General features: G+C 45.0%; 1 protein-coding gene across 4 annotated transcripts in view; it reads right to left on the reverse strand.

Annotated features, from left to right (window-relative positions):
• Positions 1-715: 715 nt before the first annotated feature.
• Positions 716-23,796, reverse strand: part of LMCD1 (LIM and cysteine rich domains 1) — a 67,657-nt gene continuing 44,576 nt past the window's right edge. For 2 of the 4 annotated variants that reach the window (XM_025375812.1, XM_025375814.1), the window contains exons 3-5: positions 21,058-21,393; positions 3,711-3,926; positions 716-1,908 (exon numbers count right to left, since the gene is read on the reverse strand). In XM_025375812.1, the coding sequence (XP_025231597.1) occupies positions 1,750-1,908; positions 3,711-3,926; positions 21,058-21,393 (711 nt within the window). In that variant the 3' untranslated portion in view covers positions 716-1,749. Of the gene's footprint in view, positions 1,909-3,710; positions 3,927-18,704; positions 20,092-21,057; positions 21,394-23,796 lie in introns of those variants that run through there. The other 2 variants (XM_025375811.1, XM_025375813.1) reach the window with 2 other exon arrangements.

Here is a 23,796-nt window from a genome sequence, read left to right on the forward strand (position 1 = left end):
AACAGCCAGAGTTGGTCTTCAGGTAGCCAGTCCTCAACTAGCAAAGGCAAAGGGAAGCTCCCTTGATCAGAGGGAGCTTCTGCATGCTTAGGAAGAATAGGGAACTGGAAATCTAGGGAAATAAAGGGCTCCAAGGCCAGAAAGACAACAAAGCCAAGTTTTGGAAGGATTCAAATGTCCATGAGGACTTGGTTGTTGACTTGGCAGGCAATGAAGAGCTATGGAGATTGAGTGAAGGAAATGACACACTTGAAACTTATCTTTGAGAAAATGAACATAACTAGGAAACTGAGGGTGACTAGAGAAAGCAGCTGGGAGCAGAACACCACTGCCTTGGGAGGATATAGCAATGGCTTTGGTGAAACTTATAAAGCACACAAATGGGGGTTTTCTAGGTACAAGATGGTCAGAGCAAAATTTGGATGGTGAGGTTAAAGAAACCTGGCAGCAGATGAGGAAGTTCCAGAAAGAAAACCACTGGCGACCAGACTGTAAGCTCCGACGACTTGTGTCTTTTTCATCCTTATACTCCCAGTAGAAAAAAACATGTTTTTCTTAGAAATTGTGGGAAAGAAATTAATTTAAGAGCTGAAAATGTTCAGAGAGACCATAAAATGGAGATACAATTTGGCCCAAAGACCTAGTCTACTTAACTCATTCAGTGTTTTGTTGGCAACATTAAAAATTGAGATTTCTCAAAAAAGTGGCATTAATTTTTTAGATTTTTATTGAAAAAAATTTTATTTCCCATTATTTTGGCATTTGAAAAAGTGCTGTATTTTTAAAGATCTGCCCACATTAGTCACCACGTCCCATGTGGCACCCATTGCTGGAGCTTAGGTGGCCCCTGTTCAGCGGCTCCCCAGTACTGGTCTTATTCCCAGAGGGGTTCATTCACGATCTGCCTGGGCTCTGAGGGCAGCTGAGTCAGGTACCGGGCTAAAGAGAAGCTCATTGGTTCCCAGCAGGCCACTTTTTAGTGTACCATAAACCATGACACCTTTGTTACATTAGTGATCTGGGAGTATCTCGAATAGGTAGATGGGGCGGGGTTCTGTCCCAAAGCCTACACTCCCAGTGGAAGTCTGATGAGATACATTGATAGAGAGGCTCATTAGTATTTTACCATATTTTCTGCCAGTACTGGCATTCAGGGTCGTGGGGTTAAACAGATGTTGCAGAATCACTGCCATGGTGTAAATAATTAGATAAGGGTGTATGTGGAATTCACAAAACTTTTATTGATATGTTTATCATGCCAAAAATGTTGTTTATTTAAAATTCAAATTCCACTTGAAAAGAGGCAACAAGCGATAGTTGGGATCCCAGCCTGCTCCTGGAGGAGCTCCTGTGTCCACAAAAAAGCACGCACATTCTACAGCTATGCGATTTGCTCACACGGAATTGCATTCTGGAAAACTCCTCCCAGAGTCCCCTTGCAGAATGCCATTTGTGTCTTTAGTTGGTTGTAGCTGGGAAACAACAGAAAGAAAAGGAACTCCATCCTAGGATTTAGAATATTTATGGTTTTGAAACTACTGACCCTCAAGGATCTATCACCACCCAACCTAGAATATATATATCATCCTAGAATATATATAACATATGATATATATATTCTCACTGAAAAGCAAATCACTGTTTATGTCACTTGCTTGCTGTCATGTCGGCCCCTTAGGATGGTCTCAGCACACCTGGTTCTCCTTCTCAGTGGGATCCTGTGGATTCTGGCTGTGAGTGGGCAGCCCTTCAGGAGCGTTTGGACTTGCTGCAAGTTGGGCACAGAAGCTGACCCTTAGTGACAATGTACGCCCGGCCACTCAGCAGCTGCTCACAGCCCTCACAGACAAAGTGCTTCCGGTGCCAGGCCAGATCTTCCACACGCTGGTAGTCCTCAGAGAATATTATCTGGGGAGGGAAGCAGGAGAAATGCATGACTCAGTTTCTGTCCCTAGGTAGAGATGGTATATCTAGGACAAGTTATAGGGTGGTGGTTCATCCCATCCTATTCTTGTTTTAACCTTTAAAAGCCTTAGTGGAAAAATCTGGCATAAATTTGAGGCAGTAAGGATTGTATTTGGTGAAGGTTGTGGTTGTATCTTAGCTTCTCAGATGGAATAAAAAAAAATTCCTCCACCACACGCAGGTTTTACTTATCTAGCATCTGTGATACTTTTTGGGCCAAATCTAAAGTTTAGTTCCAAGGTGGGATTACACACCCTGGTGAAGAAAGCTTAGGGAAAGATAAGCTGCCAATGGCCAATCATCAAGAGCAAGAGTACAGTGAGTCACTTGGGCTTGGAACGAAGTGACTCTTGGAATAGACACACGGTAAGGATCCCCTAAGGCTCAGGAAGTGCAGAGGAGCATAATGTTTAATGGGCCTTCTAGTATTGGAGTCAAACAGGAACTGGGTATGAGTTTTCACTTAAGACATCTACCAGCTTTGTGACTTTGGGCAAATTACTTAATCGTCCTGTGCCTCAGCTTCCACATCTGTAAAATGGGGATACAAATACTTTCCATACCATAAAGTTCCATGATTTCCAAATGGCCAACTACATATGAAAGGCTTAGAATGTTGACTGACACAAAGTCAGGGATATCTGATTAGCATTGACCTTTCAGAGCTGAACTTTTCTTAAATATGAAATGAGAAAAAATCATGCTTATCTCTCCCTAAAGGATTGTTGTGATATAAATGGCATGTTGTACATAAAGTATGCAGCAAATTACTGACCCACTGTAAGCTCCTAATAAATGATGGAGAATTGTTATTGTGCATATACTGTTGTCACCTCAAAAATTAGGCTCCAGGGCAGGCCTGTGACAGTTCTTTTCCTTCTTAATATCACTTAATAACAGAGTTATTAGGTAAGAGAACTACAGGGTCTTAACTTCATGTGGTGACCAATTCATAGAAGGTGGTAGAAAATAGGTGTTGGTTCAATATAAAGAAGGCATTTCTAACCTTCATACTTGCCAAAGATGAAGTCAGTATATTGCCTGCAACCAAAGGCATGCAAACAGTACTTACTATGATCATAATTAGTATTGTCATTGTTAATACACCTGAGAGTTACTTTCGTCAAACCAGTTTGAGAGACTTGAATCCCTTTCATAGCATCTCTATCATATCGTATTGTATCGTGTCACATTAATGTTAAATCTCATATTATGTTATAGTATATTATCGTTAAGACTAAGAGCTGCTACCATGTATAAGTTCCTAGGTCAGGCCCTGTGGCAAGCATTTTCATGCATTATCTCATTTATCCTCATAGCCACTCTATGGGATGGGTGCTGGTCTCATCCCTATTTCATAAGTAGTAAAACTGAGGCTCAACTGAGGCTCTGGAGTTAGGTAGCCACATGACTATAATAATAACAACAGATGCAGATACAGGTTTGAACATGGGCAATGCCTCCTGGTTCACCCTGGTATGTTCTGAGTACTTACTAAGTGCTAGGTATTATGCCGAGGACAAGATTTACGGGCACTGTGCCTGACCCCTCCCAACAATCCCATGGTTTTCTGCCTCATTTTGCAGATGAGAAAATGAAGGTTGAGAGCATGCAGTGAGGCCTGACTTCAGTTTCCCAATCTGTAGAACACATCATCCACAAAGCCATACTCCTCTTGGCCTCTGGGCTCTTACCCTCAGCAGTGTCCCTCAAGCCCCCCAATCCATCTAGCCACTATCTCCCACCTCATCGCAGCCAGAGCACCGGGGCCGCAGACTCTCGCAGTAATGGCGACCGCACCAGGGTGCACCATCCTTCCAGAAGTAGATGAGGTCCACCAGCGGCTCGGAGCACTTGGCACACACAAAGCAGGTGGGGTGCCACTGCTTGCTGTAACCTGCCCTGTCCGAGTAGACCACGGGGCTGTCAGTAGGGGCCACTCCCTTGCAGAGCTCGCAGACCTGGAACGATGGGGAAGGACCACAGGAGACAAGGAAGTCAGGAGAGCACAGTGACATGGGTTCGAATTCCAGCTCCAGTCTCTCTACTTCCTGGGTAACCTTGGGCAAGTCACTATACCTCTCCATGCCTCAGTTTTGTCATCTGCAAAGCGGCACAATAATATTGCTTACCTAACAGGCTATTCATGAGGACTAAATAAAGTTATTTATTTAGCACAGTGATTCCCAAATTGTTTGGTCACAGTACCCTTTATACTCTTAAAAATTATCAAGACCCCCACAGAGTTTTTGTTCATGTGGGTAATAGCTATTGATATTTACCATAAGAGAAATTAAAACTGAGAACAATTTAAATATTTATTTTTTTGTTTAAAAATGACAATACTAAACCTGTAATACATTAACATACATATTTGTTACTAAAATAACTATATGTTTCAAAACAAAAAAAGTAGTGAGAAGAAAATTTTAAGACATTGTTTTACATTTTTGCAAATCTCTTCAATGACTTGCAGAAGACTGCTGGATTCCCATAACTGCTTCTGCAGCCCATCTTTTGCATGCTGTTGTTTTGGTTGAAATATATGAAGAAAATCTCAACTCACACTGACATAAAGTTGGAAAAAGGAGGGAGATGTATTTTAAAAGCCCTTCCAGATAACTGTGGATATTCTTCTTTGATATTATATTAAAATTTGACAGAGGATAGTTTCTCAAGTTAGTTGCAGTGTGAAATCTGAAAGCACATCAATGAATCTTTCATACTTGGTTACATTAAAACCTGTTTGTTTACCTTGCACGTTGAATGGATCTTTTACCCATGCATGAATAGTTTTAAATAATATTTAATAAGTAATATTTTTGGCTAGAAGTGGTGGCTTATGCCTTTAATTCTAGCACTTTGGGAACCTGAGGTAGGAGGATCATTTGAGGCCAGGATTTTGACACCAGTCTGGGTGACACAGCAAGACCCCATCTCAACCAAAAAAAATTAAAAATTAGCCAATTTTGGTGGTGCTCATCTGTAATCCCAGCTACTCAGAAGGCTGAGGCGGGAGGACTGCTGGAGCCCAGGAGTTTGAGGCTGCAGTGAGCTATGATCGTGCCACTGCATTCTGGCCTGGGTGACAGAGTGAGACCTTGTCTCAAATAACAACAACAACAACAACAACAACAACAATAATAATAATAATAATTGAGTAGTTATAGAGTTACAGAAAAATTGCAAAAACATTAGAGAATTTCTATATAGTCCACACTCAGTTTCTTGAGTTCTTAACATCTTACATTAATAAGGTATATTTGTCATAATTAATTAACCAATATTGATATGCTATTATTAACTAAAGTCCAGACTTTATTCAGGTGTTCATAAACTTTACCCAATGTCCTTTTTCTATTCCAGGATCCCACATTACATTTAATTGTCATGTCTCCTGAGGCTCCTCCTGGCTGGGACAGTTTCTCAGACTTTGTTTTTGGCCACCATGACAGTTTTGAGGAGTACTGGTCAGGTGTTTTGTAAAATGTGCCTCGGTTGGGATTTGTCTGATGTTACTATGATGACTACATTGGGAGGAAGATCACGAGGCAAACTGCTCCTCTCATCACATCCTACCAAGGGTACGTACTGTCGCCCTCACTCGTCACCATTGGGGTTGATCTTGACCTTCTGGTGGAGGCAGTGTTTGTCAGATTCTCCACTGTAAAGTGACTCTTCTCTGCCTTTCCATACTATCCTCTTTGGAAGGAAATCACTAAGCTCACCATGTTTAAAGAGTGCTCCATCTCCTCCAGGGCCAAGTATCTACATGTTATTTGGAACCCATGCATGATTTTGGCAGACCCCCCAAAAGGACTCCATGCATGTTAGCTAACATTATTTTTAAAATACCTATGGAATTACCTAATTTATATCTGTTCCCTCCACTAAGTGGCTAGCTGCAGAGGGCAGAGAGAGGCTGCTTGGTTGCTGCTCTGACCCAGGACCCTCTACTGGGCCCCGCACACATAAATTCCCCATCAATAGTTGTTGAATGAAGGAATGCTCCACCCTGCCATGAGGCCTTTCCCCTTGCTGTTCAGGATGTCTGGTACATTGTTCCCATTCCTATTTGCTTGATTCACTCCCTTTCATTCTTCAGAACTCAGACTTAAAGATCTTTTGTTCTGGGAAATCTTCTCTGACCTCCTTCCATGGGCAATTAAGTCCATACTAAAGCTTCTCTGCTTACCTTTCTCTGTATGGTTATTTGATACGTGTTCTTTCTACACTAGATGGAAGTACCTTGGGAGCAGGAGCCACATTCAACTATGCTTGCTTTCACATCTCCTCAGTGCCAGGCACATAGTAGATCAACAATGAATATTTGGAAACCTCTGCCCTCCAACCTCATACTTCCTACTTAGGGGACAACAGATGAATGTGGAAGACACTAGCAGATGATGCATCTGTCTGCACCTTAGAGACAGGTTTAGACTAAGTGCAGCAGAGAGTTGGGCTCCAGAGACAGTTGTGGAAAGTTCTTGGGAGCTTTCAAAACACTCTTGCCTTTCAGGGGCTCATCCCTGTTTACTGAGCATCTACTGTGTGCTAGGCCCTGGACTAGATGCTGGGGATACAGCAGAGACCCAGGCATATAATGCCACAGTCTTCAGGGAAACTGGGGCTGTGTGTGTACGGAGGCAGAAAATAAATATATAAACAAACTGATGAGATAATCATGCAGTGTGATAAATACTAGGAAAACAATCACAGGGTAAGGGAATGGAGAGTGACTGTGGGGTGGATGGCAGGGACCACCTTAGCAGGAGAGGCCTCTCTGAGGGATAAGGGGCTAGGGATCAACCACATTCCTATCTACCTCACAGCAGTCCTCTGGGTAGGAGATGCAGGTATATAGGAAATGCACTCATTTTATAGATAAGACCAGCGAGGCCCAAGGAGACAAAAGAGCTTGTGAAGGGGGGCACAGCCAAGAAACAAGCTGGGATTCAAACTGCCGCCTTTGGCTCTGTGACTTTCTATGGGAACTGAGCTGGGTCGGGTGGGGAGACTAAACTCAGGGAATTGTCTGAAGGGCTAGGAGGGCTCCCAGGAGCATGCATTCTGGCATGGCAAAGGAGCAGCATGCCCAATGGCTAAAGGTGAGAAGCAGCTTCCCTACAGGGCTTCTCAGCAGTTAAGGCAGCCAGTGCCTGGCTGCTTGTCATTCTCTTTCCATGTGGGGCTCCTTCATCTGTCTTTTACTGCCAGTAACATTTTCACTGGCCTGCTCAGAAATCATGACAAGGTGGACCTCAACTCATGTTGTTCCTCAGCTTCAGTTAGGATTAGGGCTTTGTGGAGAGGGTGAGTGTGCCTGGGAGAAGTTCTCTGTGAGAGCTCTAGATTTCTGTCTTATGCCAGTTCCCAGGAGCAGCGAAAGTTGCCAAATGTTCAGTCATTCACTGGTTCATTCAGGTATCCATCCATTGCACATTTATAACTTGCCCATTCTAATCCTCTAAAGAATGGGAGCTTGACATTCTCAATCCACGCAATCTTTTGAGCCATTTTAGAGTTATCCCCTGCTGCTGTAAGCCCCGATAATGATGATGGAGACGACAATGTCTGTCATGTCCCTACGGCGTGTCTGCATCCAGCACTGTGCTCAGGACTTTGCTCTTGTTACTATTACCCCTTACATAAACCCAAGAGAGTTATTTCTCCTTCTAGAGTTATTTTCTATTCAGAAAATCATTATCTTCTCTCCTAGAAATGGCAAAACTAAAGTTCAGGGAGATTCAGTGATTTGCTCAGTAATGCACAGCTGATGGGAGGCAAAGCTAGGATGTGAACAGAGGCCAAACCTGGCTCCAAAGCCAAAGTTCTTTCTACTCCATCATGTGGCCTTGAGATCCGGCGTCAGTAAGCTACGGCCCGTGGCCAAACCCGGCCACTGTCTGTTCTTGCAAGCCCCATGAGAATGAAGACTGGATTTTACGTTTGCCCTCCAATTCAGTGAAATGTTTTCTCTCAAGAAAGAATTCTACTTTTGTTATTAGTAGACCTATATTGAAAAAAACCCCTGTGCTCAATTATTATTATTATCTTTTGAATTTCATTAAAAAAACCCAAGGAAAGTTGTTTTCTCTCTTGTTACATAAAGTGCCCACATGATATTGCAATTTTGGCTCTTGGCTCACATCTCCTAAAATATTTACCACCTGGCCGTCCACAGAAAGTGTTTGCTGACCCTGGCTTTAGATGCTAATTTAAACTTAGTATCAACTATGTTTCAGCCAAAATAGAAATATTTATTGTTTTGCCATGTGAAAACAGGGAAGCGTATAAGAGTCTGCACACTTACTATTCTTAACTTATATACTTTGATAGCATACTTAATATACTTTTTATATATTGGAGAGGAAATAAACATTAACATGGTGAAAATTAGAAAAAAAAACACTGAATAACAAAGAATGTCCATGTACTGATAGCAGTTTCTGAGCATAGGAGGTCTTGAATGACTGCCTACATAAGGAATGTGTTTGGTTAACTGGATATATCTTGAACTGGATCCTGACTGTGCCTGATAATGTTCCTTAGAACATGCTAGATTTGTGGTTTCAGTTATGCCCCCAAGAATGAAGGGTGTGAGTTTTTCGTCCAAATGAAAATCCTGTTCCTCTTCACATGATTGAGATTCAGCTGGCCTGGAGCCCATCGGGGGTCTAGACAAAAAACCAGTGACCAATCATCGTCTACTTATTTTCACCCTCCCTCCTGCAGAGCTGGGAACTGTAAACTCTTTGGCCAGGGCTGTCTGAATACAAAGTGAGTTGTCTGTCTGGCTTCTCAGTTCTACAGAATGAAATTTCCACTCTTTCCTTCTCACGCAAAAGGGACTTTGTGTCAGTTCACCAAACTACACCCCATCGGGTAACACCATGATATATCAGTGGGGCTCCCCACTCCACATTACCAAATGGGAATTGACATGAAAGTAGGGGAAGGGAGAGGGATAGAAATGCACCTGGATTGGTCTGGGGAGCACTGGCAGGCACCCTGATGATATACTGAAGGAAGAAGGGGGATATCAGGTCCAAAAGGCAGTTTAGGGTGATCATGGGTGACTTTGAACCCAGGTTATGGGTTGGGACTTCACTCTGGAGGCAATGGGGAGCCACGACTGGTTCTTTTTAAGACATTTTAAAAATATTTACATTTTTTGTAGAGACGGGGTCCCACTACGTTACCCAGACTGGTCTTGAACTCCTGAGCTCAAGGGATTCTCCCACCTTGGCCTCCTAAAGTGCTGGGATTACAGGCATGAGCCACTGCACCTAACCCATTACTGGTTCTTGAGATGAGGAGTTCAAGGCTTTAATTTGCACTGTAGGGAGATATTCTGGCAGCAGTATGAAGGAAGGAAGGAAAATTCTTGTTCACAGGGCTTGCTGGCAACCTTCTCATCTGTTGGAAAGCGCTTTGTGAAGCCCCTCTTGGAGGAGTGTTTCATCCCTCACTGTTCTCCCTAGCATCCCTGGCTCTTGGCCCGGTTTCTACCAGTAGCCGGCCCTTTTAAGCAAACAGTGTCACTATCACTCTATGAAAACAAGATGCCTGGGTAAGGAGCCCTCTCAACATGTGTCAGGATGAAATGTGCTCTTCTTGCCTCTGAGCCATTTTCTGTGTCCTTAACCCAGTCATCTCAAAGGATGAGAGATCTGAGGATATCCTGGATCTATCATCTGGTGGTCCCTCAGCCACCAGAAACAAGCTAGCAGCTGAGAGTCAGAATGCCCAGCCTACTTGGGTCTCATCATCCTGGCCCTTTCTCTGCACAAACTTAGTCTCTCCCACAATCTTTTGTAGCGAGGTTTGCAATTTCTAAATTGCAACAGGTGGCTGAGAGGGGAGATACCAAGTCAGGCTGCCTGGGTTCATAGCTGTGTGACCTTGGGCAAATGAACTAACTTATCTGTGCCTCTGTTTTTTCACCTGTTTAAATGGCGATTATAATGATAGCAACATCATAGGATTGTGGTGTGGGTTAAATGACATAACGGAGTTTTTGGACTTTCTAAGGGCTCAATAATGATTTGCTAAAATCTCGTCTATTCCTTACCTCTATCCACCTTGCAGGCTAGAAATGTAAAGCCCGGAGGGATTAAATCACTTTCCTAAAATGACAAAGACATGTTGAAGGCAGGTTTGGAAGCCTGGATTTCCTTCCATGATACCAAGGGCATGTAGACTAGCAGGAGGTCATTCCTGCCACTGATGAGCTCTGTTTTATCCCCTGTCAGTTCTCTCTATCTGTGCAAGGCCAGAGAATCGAGTCGTGTGAGTTTTTCATCATTTGCCACTGCTCCAGACTCAGCTCCACTCATCCTCTGCTTAGAGGACCTGCTCCTCCCCATATCTGATCCTGCCCCTGGAGACAGTCTACTGTCTACTTATTTTCACCCTCCCTCCTACAGAGCTGGGAACTGTAAACTCTTTGGCCAGGGCTGTCTGAATACAAAGTGAGTTGTCTGTCTGGCTTCTCAGTTCTACAGAATGAAATTTCCAGCTCTTTCCCTCCCACACAAAAGGGACTTCGTATCAGTTCACCAAACTACACCCCATCGGGTAACACCATGATATGTCAGTGGGGCTCCCCACTCCACATTACCAAATGTGAATTGACATGAAAGTAGGGGAAGGGAGAGGGATAGAAATACACCTGGATTGGTCTGGGGAGCACTGGCAGGCACCCTGATGTGGTTCTCAGGGTTGAGCCTGCCTCAGTATCCCCTAGACGGCTGGTTAAAACATATCTCTGCTCCCCCACCCTTGCCACCACCTTCCCACAGTGTCTGATACAGTAGATCTGGGGTGGGGCACAACAATTTGCAAATTCCTAGGGGATGCTGGTGTGGTCGGGGCCACTCTTTGAGAACCGCTGTTATAGACTGTTTAAAAATAACTTTATACATAAGCTCAGCAAAACTGATATCACCAATTCAGTTCAGTTATAACAAAGGCTCATTTGAATTCCTGGGATGTTTAAATTTAACACTATTTTTAAGAAAGGCCAATAAGGCCATTCTCAGGCTACTTCCCCTATTAAGGAGCTAGTATGGTCAAATGAAAGTTCTTTGGGACTATGGTAAAAGGCATGGAGAAGAATACTTTATAATTAGCATATCAGTTGTTTCTTGTTCATGTTCCCAACTATCTAAGATTGGAGTTTGCTCATGAGAACACTTCCAACATCTGTCATGTGACCTTGTTTGGAGACTATTTCCCACCTGGGTAGAGGATGTGTGAAACAAACCTTTCAGAAGTAGAACAAATGGGAAGTTTCTCCCCATGCCAATAAAGTGTTGCCTTGTTCCTTATTCTAATGGCACAAGATTCTTAATTGAAATGAAAGATTTTGAATATTGGGGTCTTTGCAATTTGTAAACACCTGCCTCAAGAAAGCTGAGGAACATTTTAGATTCAGCTGCTGAAAAGTTAAGACCCTGCAGGGTTGTGGGGTTCCCTCAGCCATGGTGTGTTTAAGCTATGTTGGCAAATTTCTTGGATACCCTTCCAACCAACGTGGAATTTAATTTCTTTTCCATGAATACAGTCCCACCTTAGTGACTCGATTCTATAGAACAGAACATGGATGAAGTGATGCTATGCAGCTCCCAGGGTAGTAATAAAGGCAATATTTTTCCCTGGGCTCTCTCTCTCAGTACACACACCTTGGGAGCCTTCAGCTGACAGGAAACAAGTCTTGGTATCCCGAAGCTTCCATCTGAGAGCAACCACGTGGAGAGACCTTGCAGAGGTCAAGGGAGGGTCCCAGCTGTGTGTGTCTTCCCAGCCTCTAGCCCAAACATATGAGTGAACGAGTTTCAGGTGATTCCAGCCTCTTGCCTGCAAGCTCCTCCAAATGACAGCGAATGGACAGAGACAAGCTGTCCCCACTGAACCCTGCCAAAATGGTGATTTGTGAGCAAAATAGATGTTGGTTTCAGCCATACGCCTTGGGATGCTTTGATATGCGGCCCTAGGTGATGGAAACATCAAATGTGTACATGCAGAATTATTAAGGTTTCTGAAATGGGAGTAACCAAGACACAAAGTGTTTTAGGCAACAGCAGACTCGGGACAGTGGCCAAGGGTTACTCAGCTGAAGAACTGTCTCTGAGGAATGAACTGTGTTGGCCTTCAGAGAGGGATCAGCAGATATGGAGAAGGCTCTAAATCAGCAATAATCTCTGTCTCGGGTTTGCCAGAAATTCTGTCTGAATTGTGTTGTTTTCCTCTGAAAGGCCCTCATCCAAAGGCCTACCCAGTCTAAACCCAGAATGCCTCGTGGAAATCTCACTACTACAATACAGTAAATATTAACACAAGGGCCTTGAATTCAGGCACTGAGTTCTTTCCAACACAAATACTCAATAATTTATTTTGTAAACAGCATCTCCCCATTTCCTCTTATGGTGACTATTTACCATCTTTGCTTTGCAGCCTCATGTATCCCAGAGGTTTTTATGGGTGTGTTTCTTTCTTTTGTAGTCTAACATCATTTCTGGCATCCTTAGCTCTCTTAAGTTCTGTTTCCCCACACTGTATAGTCTTCCCAAGGCTCCCTATGGTGCAGAATGTGCAGGGTGGGTGGGCAACGGTTTGGGTCATGTGCTTTGGAACATGGTTCATGCCATGGTTTCATCACTGGTGAAGCTCTTGGACAAATCATCCAACCCTCTGAACCTCAGTTGTCTCATCTGTAGCACACAGAAGCAGGCCCTGGCTCATAGGAAATGTCTTACCCTGATGTTGGTGGTCACTACTGTTAACTGATCCCTTCACCTTACGTTTCTTCTTGGGGCAGGTTATCCATTATGGGTCTCTCTGCCAAGCAAGGCAAAATATTAAACATTTCTAACTGAATTTCCCTCCCTGGTTATGTGATGAAGTGAGGGAGATGGAAAGTCTTCATAAATGCTACAGGTATAAGAGAACATCAGTGTGGGTTGTTCTCAAATCCAGCTCTGACAAGCATGGGCCCAAGGACTGGCTCCTTGCAAAAAGATGCTGCTTGGCCCACAGCTGAGCAGGGACAGAGTCTCAGATGTGTTCACTCCCACTGCAATGGCCTTGCCCGGGGTTTAGAACTGTGTGGATGCGCCGGAGATGGGAGCATCTGTTAATTAGAGTCTGTGTCAGGTTTGGAGTGAGGCAGGTCTGGATCCTAGTTTTGCATTAACTACTCACCATCTAGGTGACTAGACAATTTCCTTAGCTTTGTTTTTTGAAATTTTTGTTTTTGTCTGTGATCCACAGTGGGAAATACATTTCATGTCCTGATCTAACACACACACACACTCCTGAAAAAAAAAAAAGCTTTCTAGAAAAATATTTACTACTCCTGAAACACTCTCCCCTTTTCAGTTAAAAATATTCTGGTTGTAATCCACTAAATTGATGTATTACCTACTGATGGATTGTGACCTGAAGTTTGAAAACACTGTTTAACTTTGTTAAGAGTGTCTCTTAATTCCCTTGTCTGTAAAAAGGAGGACGATATACTTTGTAGGATAGTTCTTAGGATTAAGTAAAACAACATGCAAAATCTCTGGCACAGCGCCTGGCACAACCTAGGTAGTCAATGAATGGGAGATGACAGCATCAACATCATCGTCATCACTTAACCCATGTTAGCAAAACAAAATTGAGTAAAACCAAAGAGATTAATAAAAAGTTAAAACCATTCTTTATGATTCTTCTAGTTCAGGGGTCAGGAAACCTCATCCATCTGTGGGCCAAATCCAGCCTACCACCTGTTTTTGTAAATACAGTCTGATTGGAACACAGCCACGATCATCTGTTTAGATATTGCCTATGGCAGCTTTAGTGCTTCAAGAGCTCTGGTAATTAGTTGTGACAGAGACCATGTGGCCTGAAAAACCTTCAATATTCACTACATGCCCTGTACAGAAAAAGTTTACCAATTCCTGTTTTAGTCAATGGAATAATATGCAGCCCACTCAAAAAAAAAAAGCTCATGAAGGCCATGTGGCAACATGGGAAAGTATTTATAGTATAAAAAGTGGGAGAAAGGGAAGTTTCTTTGGAAAAAAAAAAAGATCTCCCTGAAAGTCACTAAAGTATCTCCACTGCAAAGCAAGAGGCAAGCAGATGTCGAGAAGCTGGTAACCATAGTGATTTTGCAGTTGCCCCCAGGCCCCTGCCCATGATGCCTGAGCCACGGGTGGTGGGACTGTGGGGAGCAGGGATTCCTCTGGGTGAATGACCCCAGGTTTGTCTCTGGGCCTCTTACCCTCCTGTCCTCCAGCTCAGATGGGGCTCACTAAGTGGGGAGGAGTGGCAGTTTCAAATTCCCAAGTGGAGCTGGCAGGAAAGCCAGCCAGCCCGCCTGCCGAGCCCACAAGCCAAACATCTGCTTAGACAAAGACTTGGAAGTCCCTTGCCCACAAATATGTCCCTCTATTGGGGCTGGAGTTGGGCTGAGCCGCCAGCTGCTGTAAGTTTCCATCTGAGAGGCAGAACTTTGGTGGGGAGGGAGGGGACGGAGGACTCCCGTCCTCCTCTCAGCATTCTTGTGGGGAAATGGGGCAGAGGGGTCAGACTGTGCTCCCAGCATCCTGGAGGATGATTTAGAACCATATTCACACGTTTTTATGACTGTGGGGAACATCTTCACTTCTCTCAATGGACTGTCATCCTCCTAAGTTTGCTCTTTTGGGGCAGTCACTTGGCCTGAGAAAGGAGTGGTTGGGGAAGGGGCAAGACGGGGAGGCGCCCGACAGGAATGGTAAATGCTAGAGTAGAGATCACATTAAAGGCTATGTTCTGGCTTTCTTTCCCCTTTCTTCAGTTACAAGTTCGGGGTGTGGAGAAAGGCGGAAATTCCTGGGCAAAATAACCATGCCCGGGAAATCTGTGTATTTAATTTCTGAGAAAATATTCAGCGAGCTCTCTAAATGCAGGGCAATGGCTTGGTGGAGCTGCTAAAAGTCAGAACATTAAGATCATTGCCCACCCAGCTCAGGGGCCCATCAATTCCATCCAGGTGGGGAGTGCAGGGCTTGGAGAGTGCGTGAGGGACTCCCACCAGCCTGGTGAGTACAACGGGTCCAGGTTGCTGGAGTCAGCAGCTCCCTGGCCATGGAGATCTCTGATACTCAAAAGGCCCACAAGAACCCACAGTGCGTGGAACTGGGGGTGGATAGGGGAGTCCTTTCATTGTTCTCAGTATGCAGATAAGAGGCTCCCAAATGCTTAGTGGGCTGAGCTGCGAGTTACCCCAAACACTGCTGCCCACCCTGGAGAACCTAAACACTCACGTATATACCCCATGGCATGGTTGGACCCACCCTGCCGAGGCCCCACCCCAAGACGGCTTCAGATTACATTCTGCCACTGAAGCAGAAGGACTGGGGATTGAACCGAAGCCCCACTTTCATCAGCAAGTGGGGTAACCTCACTGTGCCCCAGGTTCCTCATCTGTGAAATGGGTATAACAACCCCAACCTCTCTCGCTGGTTGTTACAAATAGTTAAAGAGGTTTACTACTTAGGAGGTTGAGGCAGGAGGATGGTTTGAACCTGGGAGTTTGAGGCTGCTGTGAGCTATGATCCTGCCACTGCACTCCAGCCTGGGTGACAGAGTGAGAGCCGTGTATCCAGAAAAATAAAAAATAAAGAGATTGAGACCTTGCACAGTGCCTGCTGCAGGCTCACAGTTTCCCCTTTCTTCCCTTGATTCTCATCTTGTCTTCTTTCCTACCCTCCATCCCTGCACAATGGGACAAGTGAGGAAAAGAGAGGGAGACTAAATATTTTTGAATTGCATTGGCCTCACTGATTGAAAAGGGCTCACTTCTTCAGGGGTGACAGCGGGTGCAGTAGCATTTGGGACCAGGATTTTTCAGGCTTGGTATTGCCCCATGAAGAAGGATTACTCTGACAACTTGGTGGCCGGAGGAACTTCCCATGATATCCTGCCTCTCCTAACCTCAGTGTAATAATAACACTTTCAGAGGACTGCCCTGAGGTAGGCATGGACAGCCACAGCTTTTCGTTCATTTCTGAAGTGGACAGAGGTGCCAAGGCTAATTTTAGGTGGCCCTGTCCTGTCAGTAGGGCCTGTCTGCTGGCCTGGGGTTGGGAAGCTGGGATTGGGGTCAGAATCTGCTCACTGTGTTCAGATCATGTAACTGACAGTCCGGTCATGCAGGTGGGCTGGGCTCAGACGGCAGTGCATCCTGCAACCTGGCCACCACTGTTATCTGGGCTCACTCAGAACATGGCCCCTTAGTAGGAATTCCCCACAGGCATTTTGGCAATAACGCTTCTCTGGTGTGGACATTATTTTCCAATGGGGACGGTTGGGTTGGGGGGCTTGGTGGGAGGACTTGGCAGGCTGACCCTGCCATCGCTCCGATAGGCCCTCTCCCAAGGACTCAGAGGAAGGACGTCCCCCAGCAGGTGGACAAGGTGGGAGGGAGCCGAGGAAGCTCACAGCTGGTGTGTGTCAGGGGGTGGGTGTAGTGGAAAGTGGGGCCCTGGCCTCAGATTGCAGAGAGTTAGTGTCATCAGGGATGGGGGCCGTCAAGATAGGGTACAGAGCATAGTGTGGTAGATTCTGCACCTGTGCTTCCAGAACTCTCCAGCAACAGGAAGGGTTATGCAGCATTCTCAAAGGTGCGCTCGCTTGGGGTAACCCACCCCCCATCCCACATAAATAAATACATACATAACTTTGGGAGGCCAAGGCAGGTGGATCACAAGGTCAGGAGATCGAGACCATCCTGGCTAACATGGTGAAACCCCGTCTCTACTAGAAATACAAAAAATTATCTGGGCATGGTGGCAGGTGCCTGTAGTTCCAGCTACTCGGGAGGTTGAGGCAGGAGAATGGCGTGAACCTGGGAGGCGGAGCTTGCAGTGAGCCAAGACCGTGCTACTGCACTCCAGCCTGGGCGACAGAGTGAGACTCCATCTCAAAATACATACATATATACATACATGGAGCCAGGAGGCCAAATACATCTGGAAAATGCCCATGTTACCATCTAGACTCTCACTATAGGCCAAATTGGTGGTATCATTTCTGCTGAGCTCACATCTAAGGTACTTTTTTTTTTTTTTTTTTTTTTCCTGAGATGGAGTCTCGCTCTGTTGCCCAGGCTGGAGTGCAGTGGCCAGATCTCAGCTCACTGCAAGCTCCACCTCCCAAGTTTACACCATTCTCCTGCTTCAGCCTCCCAAGTAGCTGGGACTACAAGTGCCCGCCACCTCGCCCAGCTAATTTTTTGTATTTTTTTCTGGTAGAGACGGGGTTTCACCGTGTTAGTCAGGATGGTCTCAATCTCCTGACCTCGTGATCCTCCCGTCTCAGCCTCCCAAAGTGCTAAGGCACTTTTTAACACTGTTAGCAGCAGTCCTCAAAGTGTAGCCCCAGACCAGCATCACCCAAGGACTTGTTAGCAATGCACATGCAAAGGCTCCACCCAACACCTACTACTAAGAAGCTCTGGAAGTGGGACCCAGGCTTCTGGAGTTTAACAAGCCTTTCTTTAGTTTAAGGACCACAGCACTAGCCTCCTAAAGGCTCTGAGAAGTTCTGTAAAGAAACCCATGTAGTTTCTTTCACTCCTGCTGTAGTTTCATGTTCACTCTAATGTTTCCTGAGCCAGCCACATGATCCTTTTATGGTCCAAAATATCTGGTAGCTCTCCTAGGAATAAGCTTTGGGAAATGGGAAAGAACATAGACTTGATTTTAGGCAGATGTTAGTTTGAATCCCAGTTCTGAGGCCCAGCAGCCTGGGGAGGCACAGCCACTTCACATATTGGGGCAGTTGTAAGCTTTAAATCAGATACTTGCTTAGTCCTGTCCTTGGTTCAGGCAATGCCCACGGACTTGCCAACACTAACGACAATCACAATGAACACGATTAAGATGATAAACAGGCGGGTGTTACAGTTCCCGTATGTTCACTTCTCTCTTTTTGCCCTTCATTTTTCTCCCATAAAATGAAGTTTTATGGGAGTTTTGGGGTGTCAGGCTGAGTCCTACAATTTCTTCCCCACACCTTTATTTTCAAGTTGGATCCCTGGACCACTTCTTGCAAAAATCATTGCCCTTCACCAGGGGAGCAGAAGTCAGGCTTCCTGCCTGACGCTTGGCTCTGGTAATTGTTCTGTGCTGCCCTTTTATGAGAAAGGAGAGGGCGCAAGCGTACAGGGCGGCCAGCACACACGTCCACTTGATGTGAATGCTGGTGAGGCAAGGCAGACGGGTCAGGGAGTGCAGCCCATACCCACTCCTAATGGCGGGGTTGCTGGGAACACATTGTCTGTGGCCTGTCAGCCTATCTAGCTACCTTTATCAGGATTCACTCCCCTGCTTCAGGGAGGTGAAAAGGGAGTTAAATAAGGGCACACAGTCTTCTTCCTGTCTGGAACAAATAACAAGCAAGGTTTTACAACTTAGCATCTTATCACAGAAAGGGTATTGGATCCAGGTTCTGCCCCATAGAAACCATGGGATCTTAGAAAAGCTACTTTGAATTTATCTTTGAATCTCACCTGTAAAATGGGTTTGGTAACATTCACCCTACCAGGCAACTGTGAGAATTAAAGATAGACCCTGACAGTGTGAGCATAGTGTTTGGCACAGAGCAGGGGCTTAATAAATGTGGAATTGGAACCGTGCCATCCCCCTAGGCAAATTGCCCATCCAAATAGATCCCATTTTTTAGGCTTAAGTTCAAACTTTCATTCATGGGTCACATATTTATTGAGCAACTGCTATGTATATCAATGACAGCCACTGCAAATAAAGAGATGAACAAGACCTCAGCATCTACAGAGGATGACAGACATTCTTTCACTAATTACATAATAATTAAATTAAAATTGTGGTTGGGGCAGGGACATAGAAGTCTGTCTCCCACAGCTAGCCCAGCCCAGTCCAACCAATAAAGGCTTCCTTTGGAATCCCTACTTATTTTCTGACTTTGGCCTTTTCCATTTACTGTCTAGTATTGCTATTTAAATGCTTCTCAAGTGTCACAGTTATTTCCTAAAACTGACTGTAGGACCCGGGTTCTCGCGCTGCCTTTGCCTTTGTTCAATGCTGAACAAATATGCGAGGCTCAGTCAAGAATAAAATACGATGTCAGATCCACATGTCTCTTGGGAATGGCGATTTGGAAATACTACAACGACTTAGAGGTCTCCTTCCAACTTGGAATTATCTAGTATTTAGGGTTTATGAACAAACAGCTATTTGAGGGTGGACAGAAGCCAGGATCAGGGTGGGGCGGGGAAGACCAGTTTATAGACCATGGTAACTAGATCTAGTATTTTTTTCTTTTTTACATCCCTAGGACATGTATTCTTCCTGAGAACTGGGCCTTTTATGCATCACTGCCAAATCTGTAGTAGAGGAAATAAATCGTTTTTTGGTCTTAGAGTCCTCAGATAAAACACTTCCTTGGATGGCAATCCCAGATGGTGCTAATAAGATGGGGCTTGGAGATGGAAGATGTAAGTTTTGGATGATTAGCTTGAGTGACTCCAAGGGAGAAAGAGTACAACCCTCTCTGGATGTGGCAGCAGCTTCGTTTGGGCTGGCATTTCCCTGGGTCGCCTGGCTCATGGGTGACTGCCAGTCTGTTCAGCAAGGTAGATAATGTGCTTGGGGATCTCGTGTGCTGGGACTTCTATCTCCAAAAGTTAATTGCCATAGAAACAAATGAGGACACTTGGTTGATGGGGCAGGGAGAGCAAAAGGTAAAACAGGGGCTGGGGACCAGAAATGCAGTGCACACTAGCCTCAAGCATTCCTTTCGCCTTCTGTGGGGTAGTTTAAGACAAACCAAGCCATGAGGTTTCATCTCCCCAGCGCTGGCTCCTCCTTTCTGTTTTCTCAAAATGGCTCCCAGTGGCTCACTCCTCAACAGCACTTCTTCCACACTGCCACTTCCTATGGGTTGAATATCCCCTCCAAAAACTAACGTTGAAACATAATCCTCTGCATGGCAGTATTGAGAGGTGGGGCCTTTAAGAGATGATTGGGTCGTGAGGGCTCAGGCCCTCAGGAATGGATTAATCCACTCATGGCTTAATAGATTAATGGGTTATCACATTAGTGGGACTGGCTTCTAAGAAGAGGAAGAGAGACCTGAGTTAGCACACCCAGCCCCCTTGCCATGTGATACCCTGAGCCACTTCGGGACTCTGCAGAGAGTGCTCACCAGGAAGAAGGCCCTCACCAGATGCAGCCCCTCGGCCTTGGACTTCTCAGCCTCCACATATGTATGAAATACATTCGTTTTCTTTATGAATTACCCAGTTTCAGGTATTCTGCTATAAGTAACAGAAAATGGACTAAGACACTGCTAGAAGAAACTTTTGCAAGCACAGCATGGACCATGTACCTCTGACCAAAAGCCTGTCCATGACCTTTGGAATAAAGTCCTAGCTTCATGGCATTCTGCAGTTTGGGGACAGTGTCCTCTGCTTGTTTGATTTCCTGGGGCATAGCAGCTAATACAAGCTAATCAGTATTTAACTGATGAATGGATGGAAGGAATGAACCCTCCAGAAATTCAGCCTCTGCTGCCCTTCCCAGCCTCGTGTCCCCAGCTGCCCAAGCATGCCACACTTCCAATCACGTGGGACTTCTTTTAATCCTCTAAATGCACTGTGCTTTCTTGAACTCCTGGCTCTTTTTGCAAATGATCACCTCTTTAAGGGGGTACACATCCTCCCTTCAAAGCCTGAAGGCTTGGATGGCCCCTAGACATTCTTTATAGACCGGCTTGTACCTCACCAACTTCTTGAAGCTTACCCTCACCACCACGCAGGCTTAGATGTCCCTTCTCTAAACTGTGTCGGTTTTGTCTGTGACCTCCACTGGACTATGAGCCTTTCAAGGGCAGTGGTATTGTATCATTTTCCATGGGCCCGTGCCTGGCACAGAGTAAATGAGTAACCAGTATCTGCTGAATGCACAAATTCATGAATAAATGCACGAATGAGGGAACAAAGTCCTGTGATGGGGCCCTGACGGTCCAGCCCCGGGCCTGCATGGTTTCAGCCTGGCTGGAAGCATGGGAGAAACTTACGTATTCCACTTCTTTGGACGGGTCACTGAGGCTGCCGTTGGTAGTAGCGGCAGTGGTCTCTGCCCCCTCTGGCTTTTCCTGTTGCTTCCCCTCCTCCTTGGGCAAGCCACCCTGCCCTGGGAGGGCCACTTCTCCCACGCCGAGGGCCTCGCTCTTATATTGCTTGACAAATTCTTCCATCAGTTTCAACTCATTCTCCAAAAGTCCACGGCAGCGCGAGGGATCCTGGTCATAGATGGGGAGCTGATGCATGAGCTGGCGGCGGCGGTAAAAGGCGCCCTCCGTGCCTGTCACTGGCTGCTTCTCCTTGGGGATGAGCTCCATGTACTGCAGTCCCTAGGGAGGAGGAGGAGGAGGAAGGGACAACGTGATGTGGACGGGGCTTCATCAGTTAAAGAAACTATGATAGAATCTACCTAAAACTAAAAATGCATTCTCTTCCAGCATTCTTAGCAACTGAAAGACCCACAGTCTTTATTTTCTTAACTTAATGCAGTTAGATTACTTTTGTAATTTTAGAAAATTACGAAAGCAATACTGTCCATTGTGACAAATAATACATACATGAGAGAAAAAAACTTTAGTAAAGGAAAAACATGCATCCCTTAGCTACCTTGTGTATGTAGGGAGTGTTCTATGTCTCAATTTTGGTGATAGGGCCATGGAAGTGTATCTGTGTAAAAGTTCGTCAAGCTGTACACATCAGACTCATGTACTTTGCCATATGCATACTGTACGATCATGTGCTACATGACAGCATTTCAGTCCACGATGGGCCATATATGCCACAGTGGTCGCATAAGATTATCATACTCTATTTTTACTGTACCTTTTCTAGGTTTGGATATGTTTATATACACAAATACTGACTGATCATTGTGTTACAATTGCCTATAGTATTCAGTACAGTCACATGCTGTACAATTTGTGGTCTAGGAGCAATTGGCTATACTGTGTAGCCTAGATGCGTAGTAGGCTACAACCGTCTAGGTTTGTGTAAGTGCATTCTTTGACATTCACCCAAAGACAACATCACCTAAGGACACATTTCTCAGAACGAAACCCCAGCATTAAGTGGTGTATGACTGTCCTTTGTTTTAAAAAGGATTTTAAAAACTTACACCTTATTGGCTCATGGTAACAGCTTACCAACAACTTTGTGTCTGTCCTTCCAGACTATTTCCTATGTATATTTATTAAATAAGGGCACCCAGTCTTCTTTCTGCTTGGAACAAATAATAAGCAGGGTTGTACTTAATGTACTTAAATGCTATTTTCTGTGTGTGTGTACCACTTAAAATGAGTCCTTGGTCAGTGGGTTCTGTTTCTCCTGTGACCGCGCCAGCCCATGTCATGGTGTGGGACAGGCAACAATCTTGAGTGTGAGAAAGAGACAGTTGTTTGCATCTGCTAATGTGTGCTCGTTCGTTAAGTAGCTAGCTCTCTACTTGCTAATAATAATCATTATTTTATCATTTATTCTCCAAGGAACACTGTAGTTTTCAATTTTGGACGGCACTGGAAAGAGAAAGGAGTCTACATTTACTCATGGGCTAGGTTTTCCATCAGAATTTGAATAAAGCTCATTTTGCTTTGTTCTCTGACTTTCAATTAATAGTAATAATTACATTTACTAGTTTGCCTCTATCCCCAAAGAGAAGTTGCTGTTTTTAAATCTATTCTCTAGTATCATTTGCTAGACAGTAGCCAGTTGATAAAACTCTTACAGTATAATGACAAGTAATGCCAGCTGGCTGCCTTCACGAAACCTGTGTCCCACTCGGCGCTCTCTTCTCACTGGCCCCACAATTGATGGGCTTGATTTCTACCTTCACTCATGGACTTACAACTCCCCCTGCCCCCAGAAGGAAAAGCCCTCTCTTGTCTTTCCTGTTCTTACAAGCAGCACTGTATGCTTTGATCTCTCCCTAGTCCTTAACCATTCCTAGTGTATTTCAGCTGACCCTCTAGCAGGACTGTCCACTCCCTGAGGGCAGGCCATGTCCCTTCTACTGCAGTAGCAAGAGCAAAGGCTCTGGAATCAGCTTGTCCTGAACTGAAATCCTGGTTGTAGGTATCCCAGCGGTGTGACTGTGGCCATGTCATGCCGACTCTCTGCACAGGTTCTTCAGCTATAAAAATGAGGCTTGTAAATCCTAGGGTGGCTATAGGATTACTTAACAGAACCGTAGGACCTACCAAGCTGGTCCAACCATGGCCCATGGGCCACATATGGCCCAGGACAGCTTTGAATGTGGCCCAACAGAAATTCGTAAAAAATTTGTAAACTTTCTTAAAACATTATGATATTTTTCTGTGATTTTTTTTTTAAGCTCATCAGCTATCCTTAGTGATACTGTATTTTATGTATGGCCCAAGTCAATTCTTCTTCCAGAGAAGCCAAAGGATTGGACACCCCGATCTACATGCTACTGACTTTCTCTTCTCTTTTTCTTTTTTTGTTGTTGTTGTTTTTATTTGCTTTTGTTTTTTTGAGACAGAGTCTTGCTCTATCGCCCAGGATGGAGTGCAATGGCGTGATCTCAGCTCACTGCAACCTCTACCTCCTTGCTTCAAGCGATTATCCTGCCTCTGCCTCCTAAGTGGCTGGCATTACAGGCGTGAGCCACTACACCTGGCCAATTTTTGTATTTTTAGTAGAGATGGGGTTTCGCCATGTTGGCCAACTTGGTCTCCAACTCCAACTCCCGACCTTAGGTGATCCACCTGCCTCAGCCT

The sequence above is a fragment of the Theropithecus gelada genome, chromosome 2, assembly GCF_003255815.1.
Source record: "Theropithecus gelada isolate Dixy chromosome 2, Tgel_1.0, whole genome shotgun sequence".
Taxonomy (NCBI): domain Eukaryota; kingdom Metazoa; phylum Chordata; class Mammalia; order Primates; family Cercopithecidae; genus Theropithecus; species Theropithecus gelada.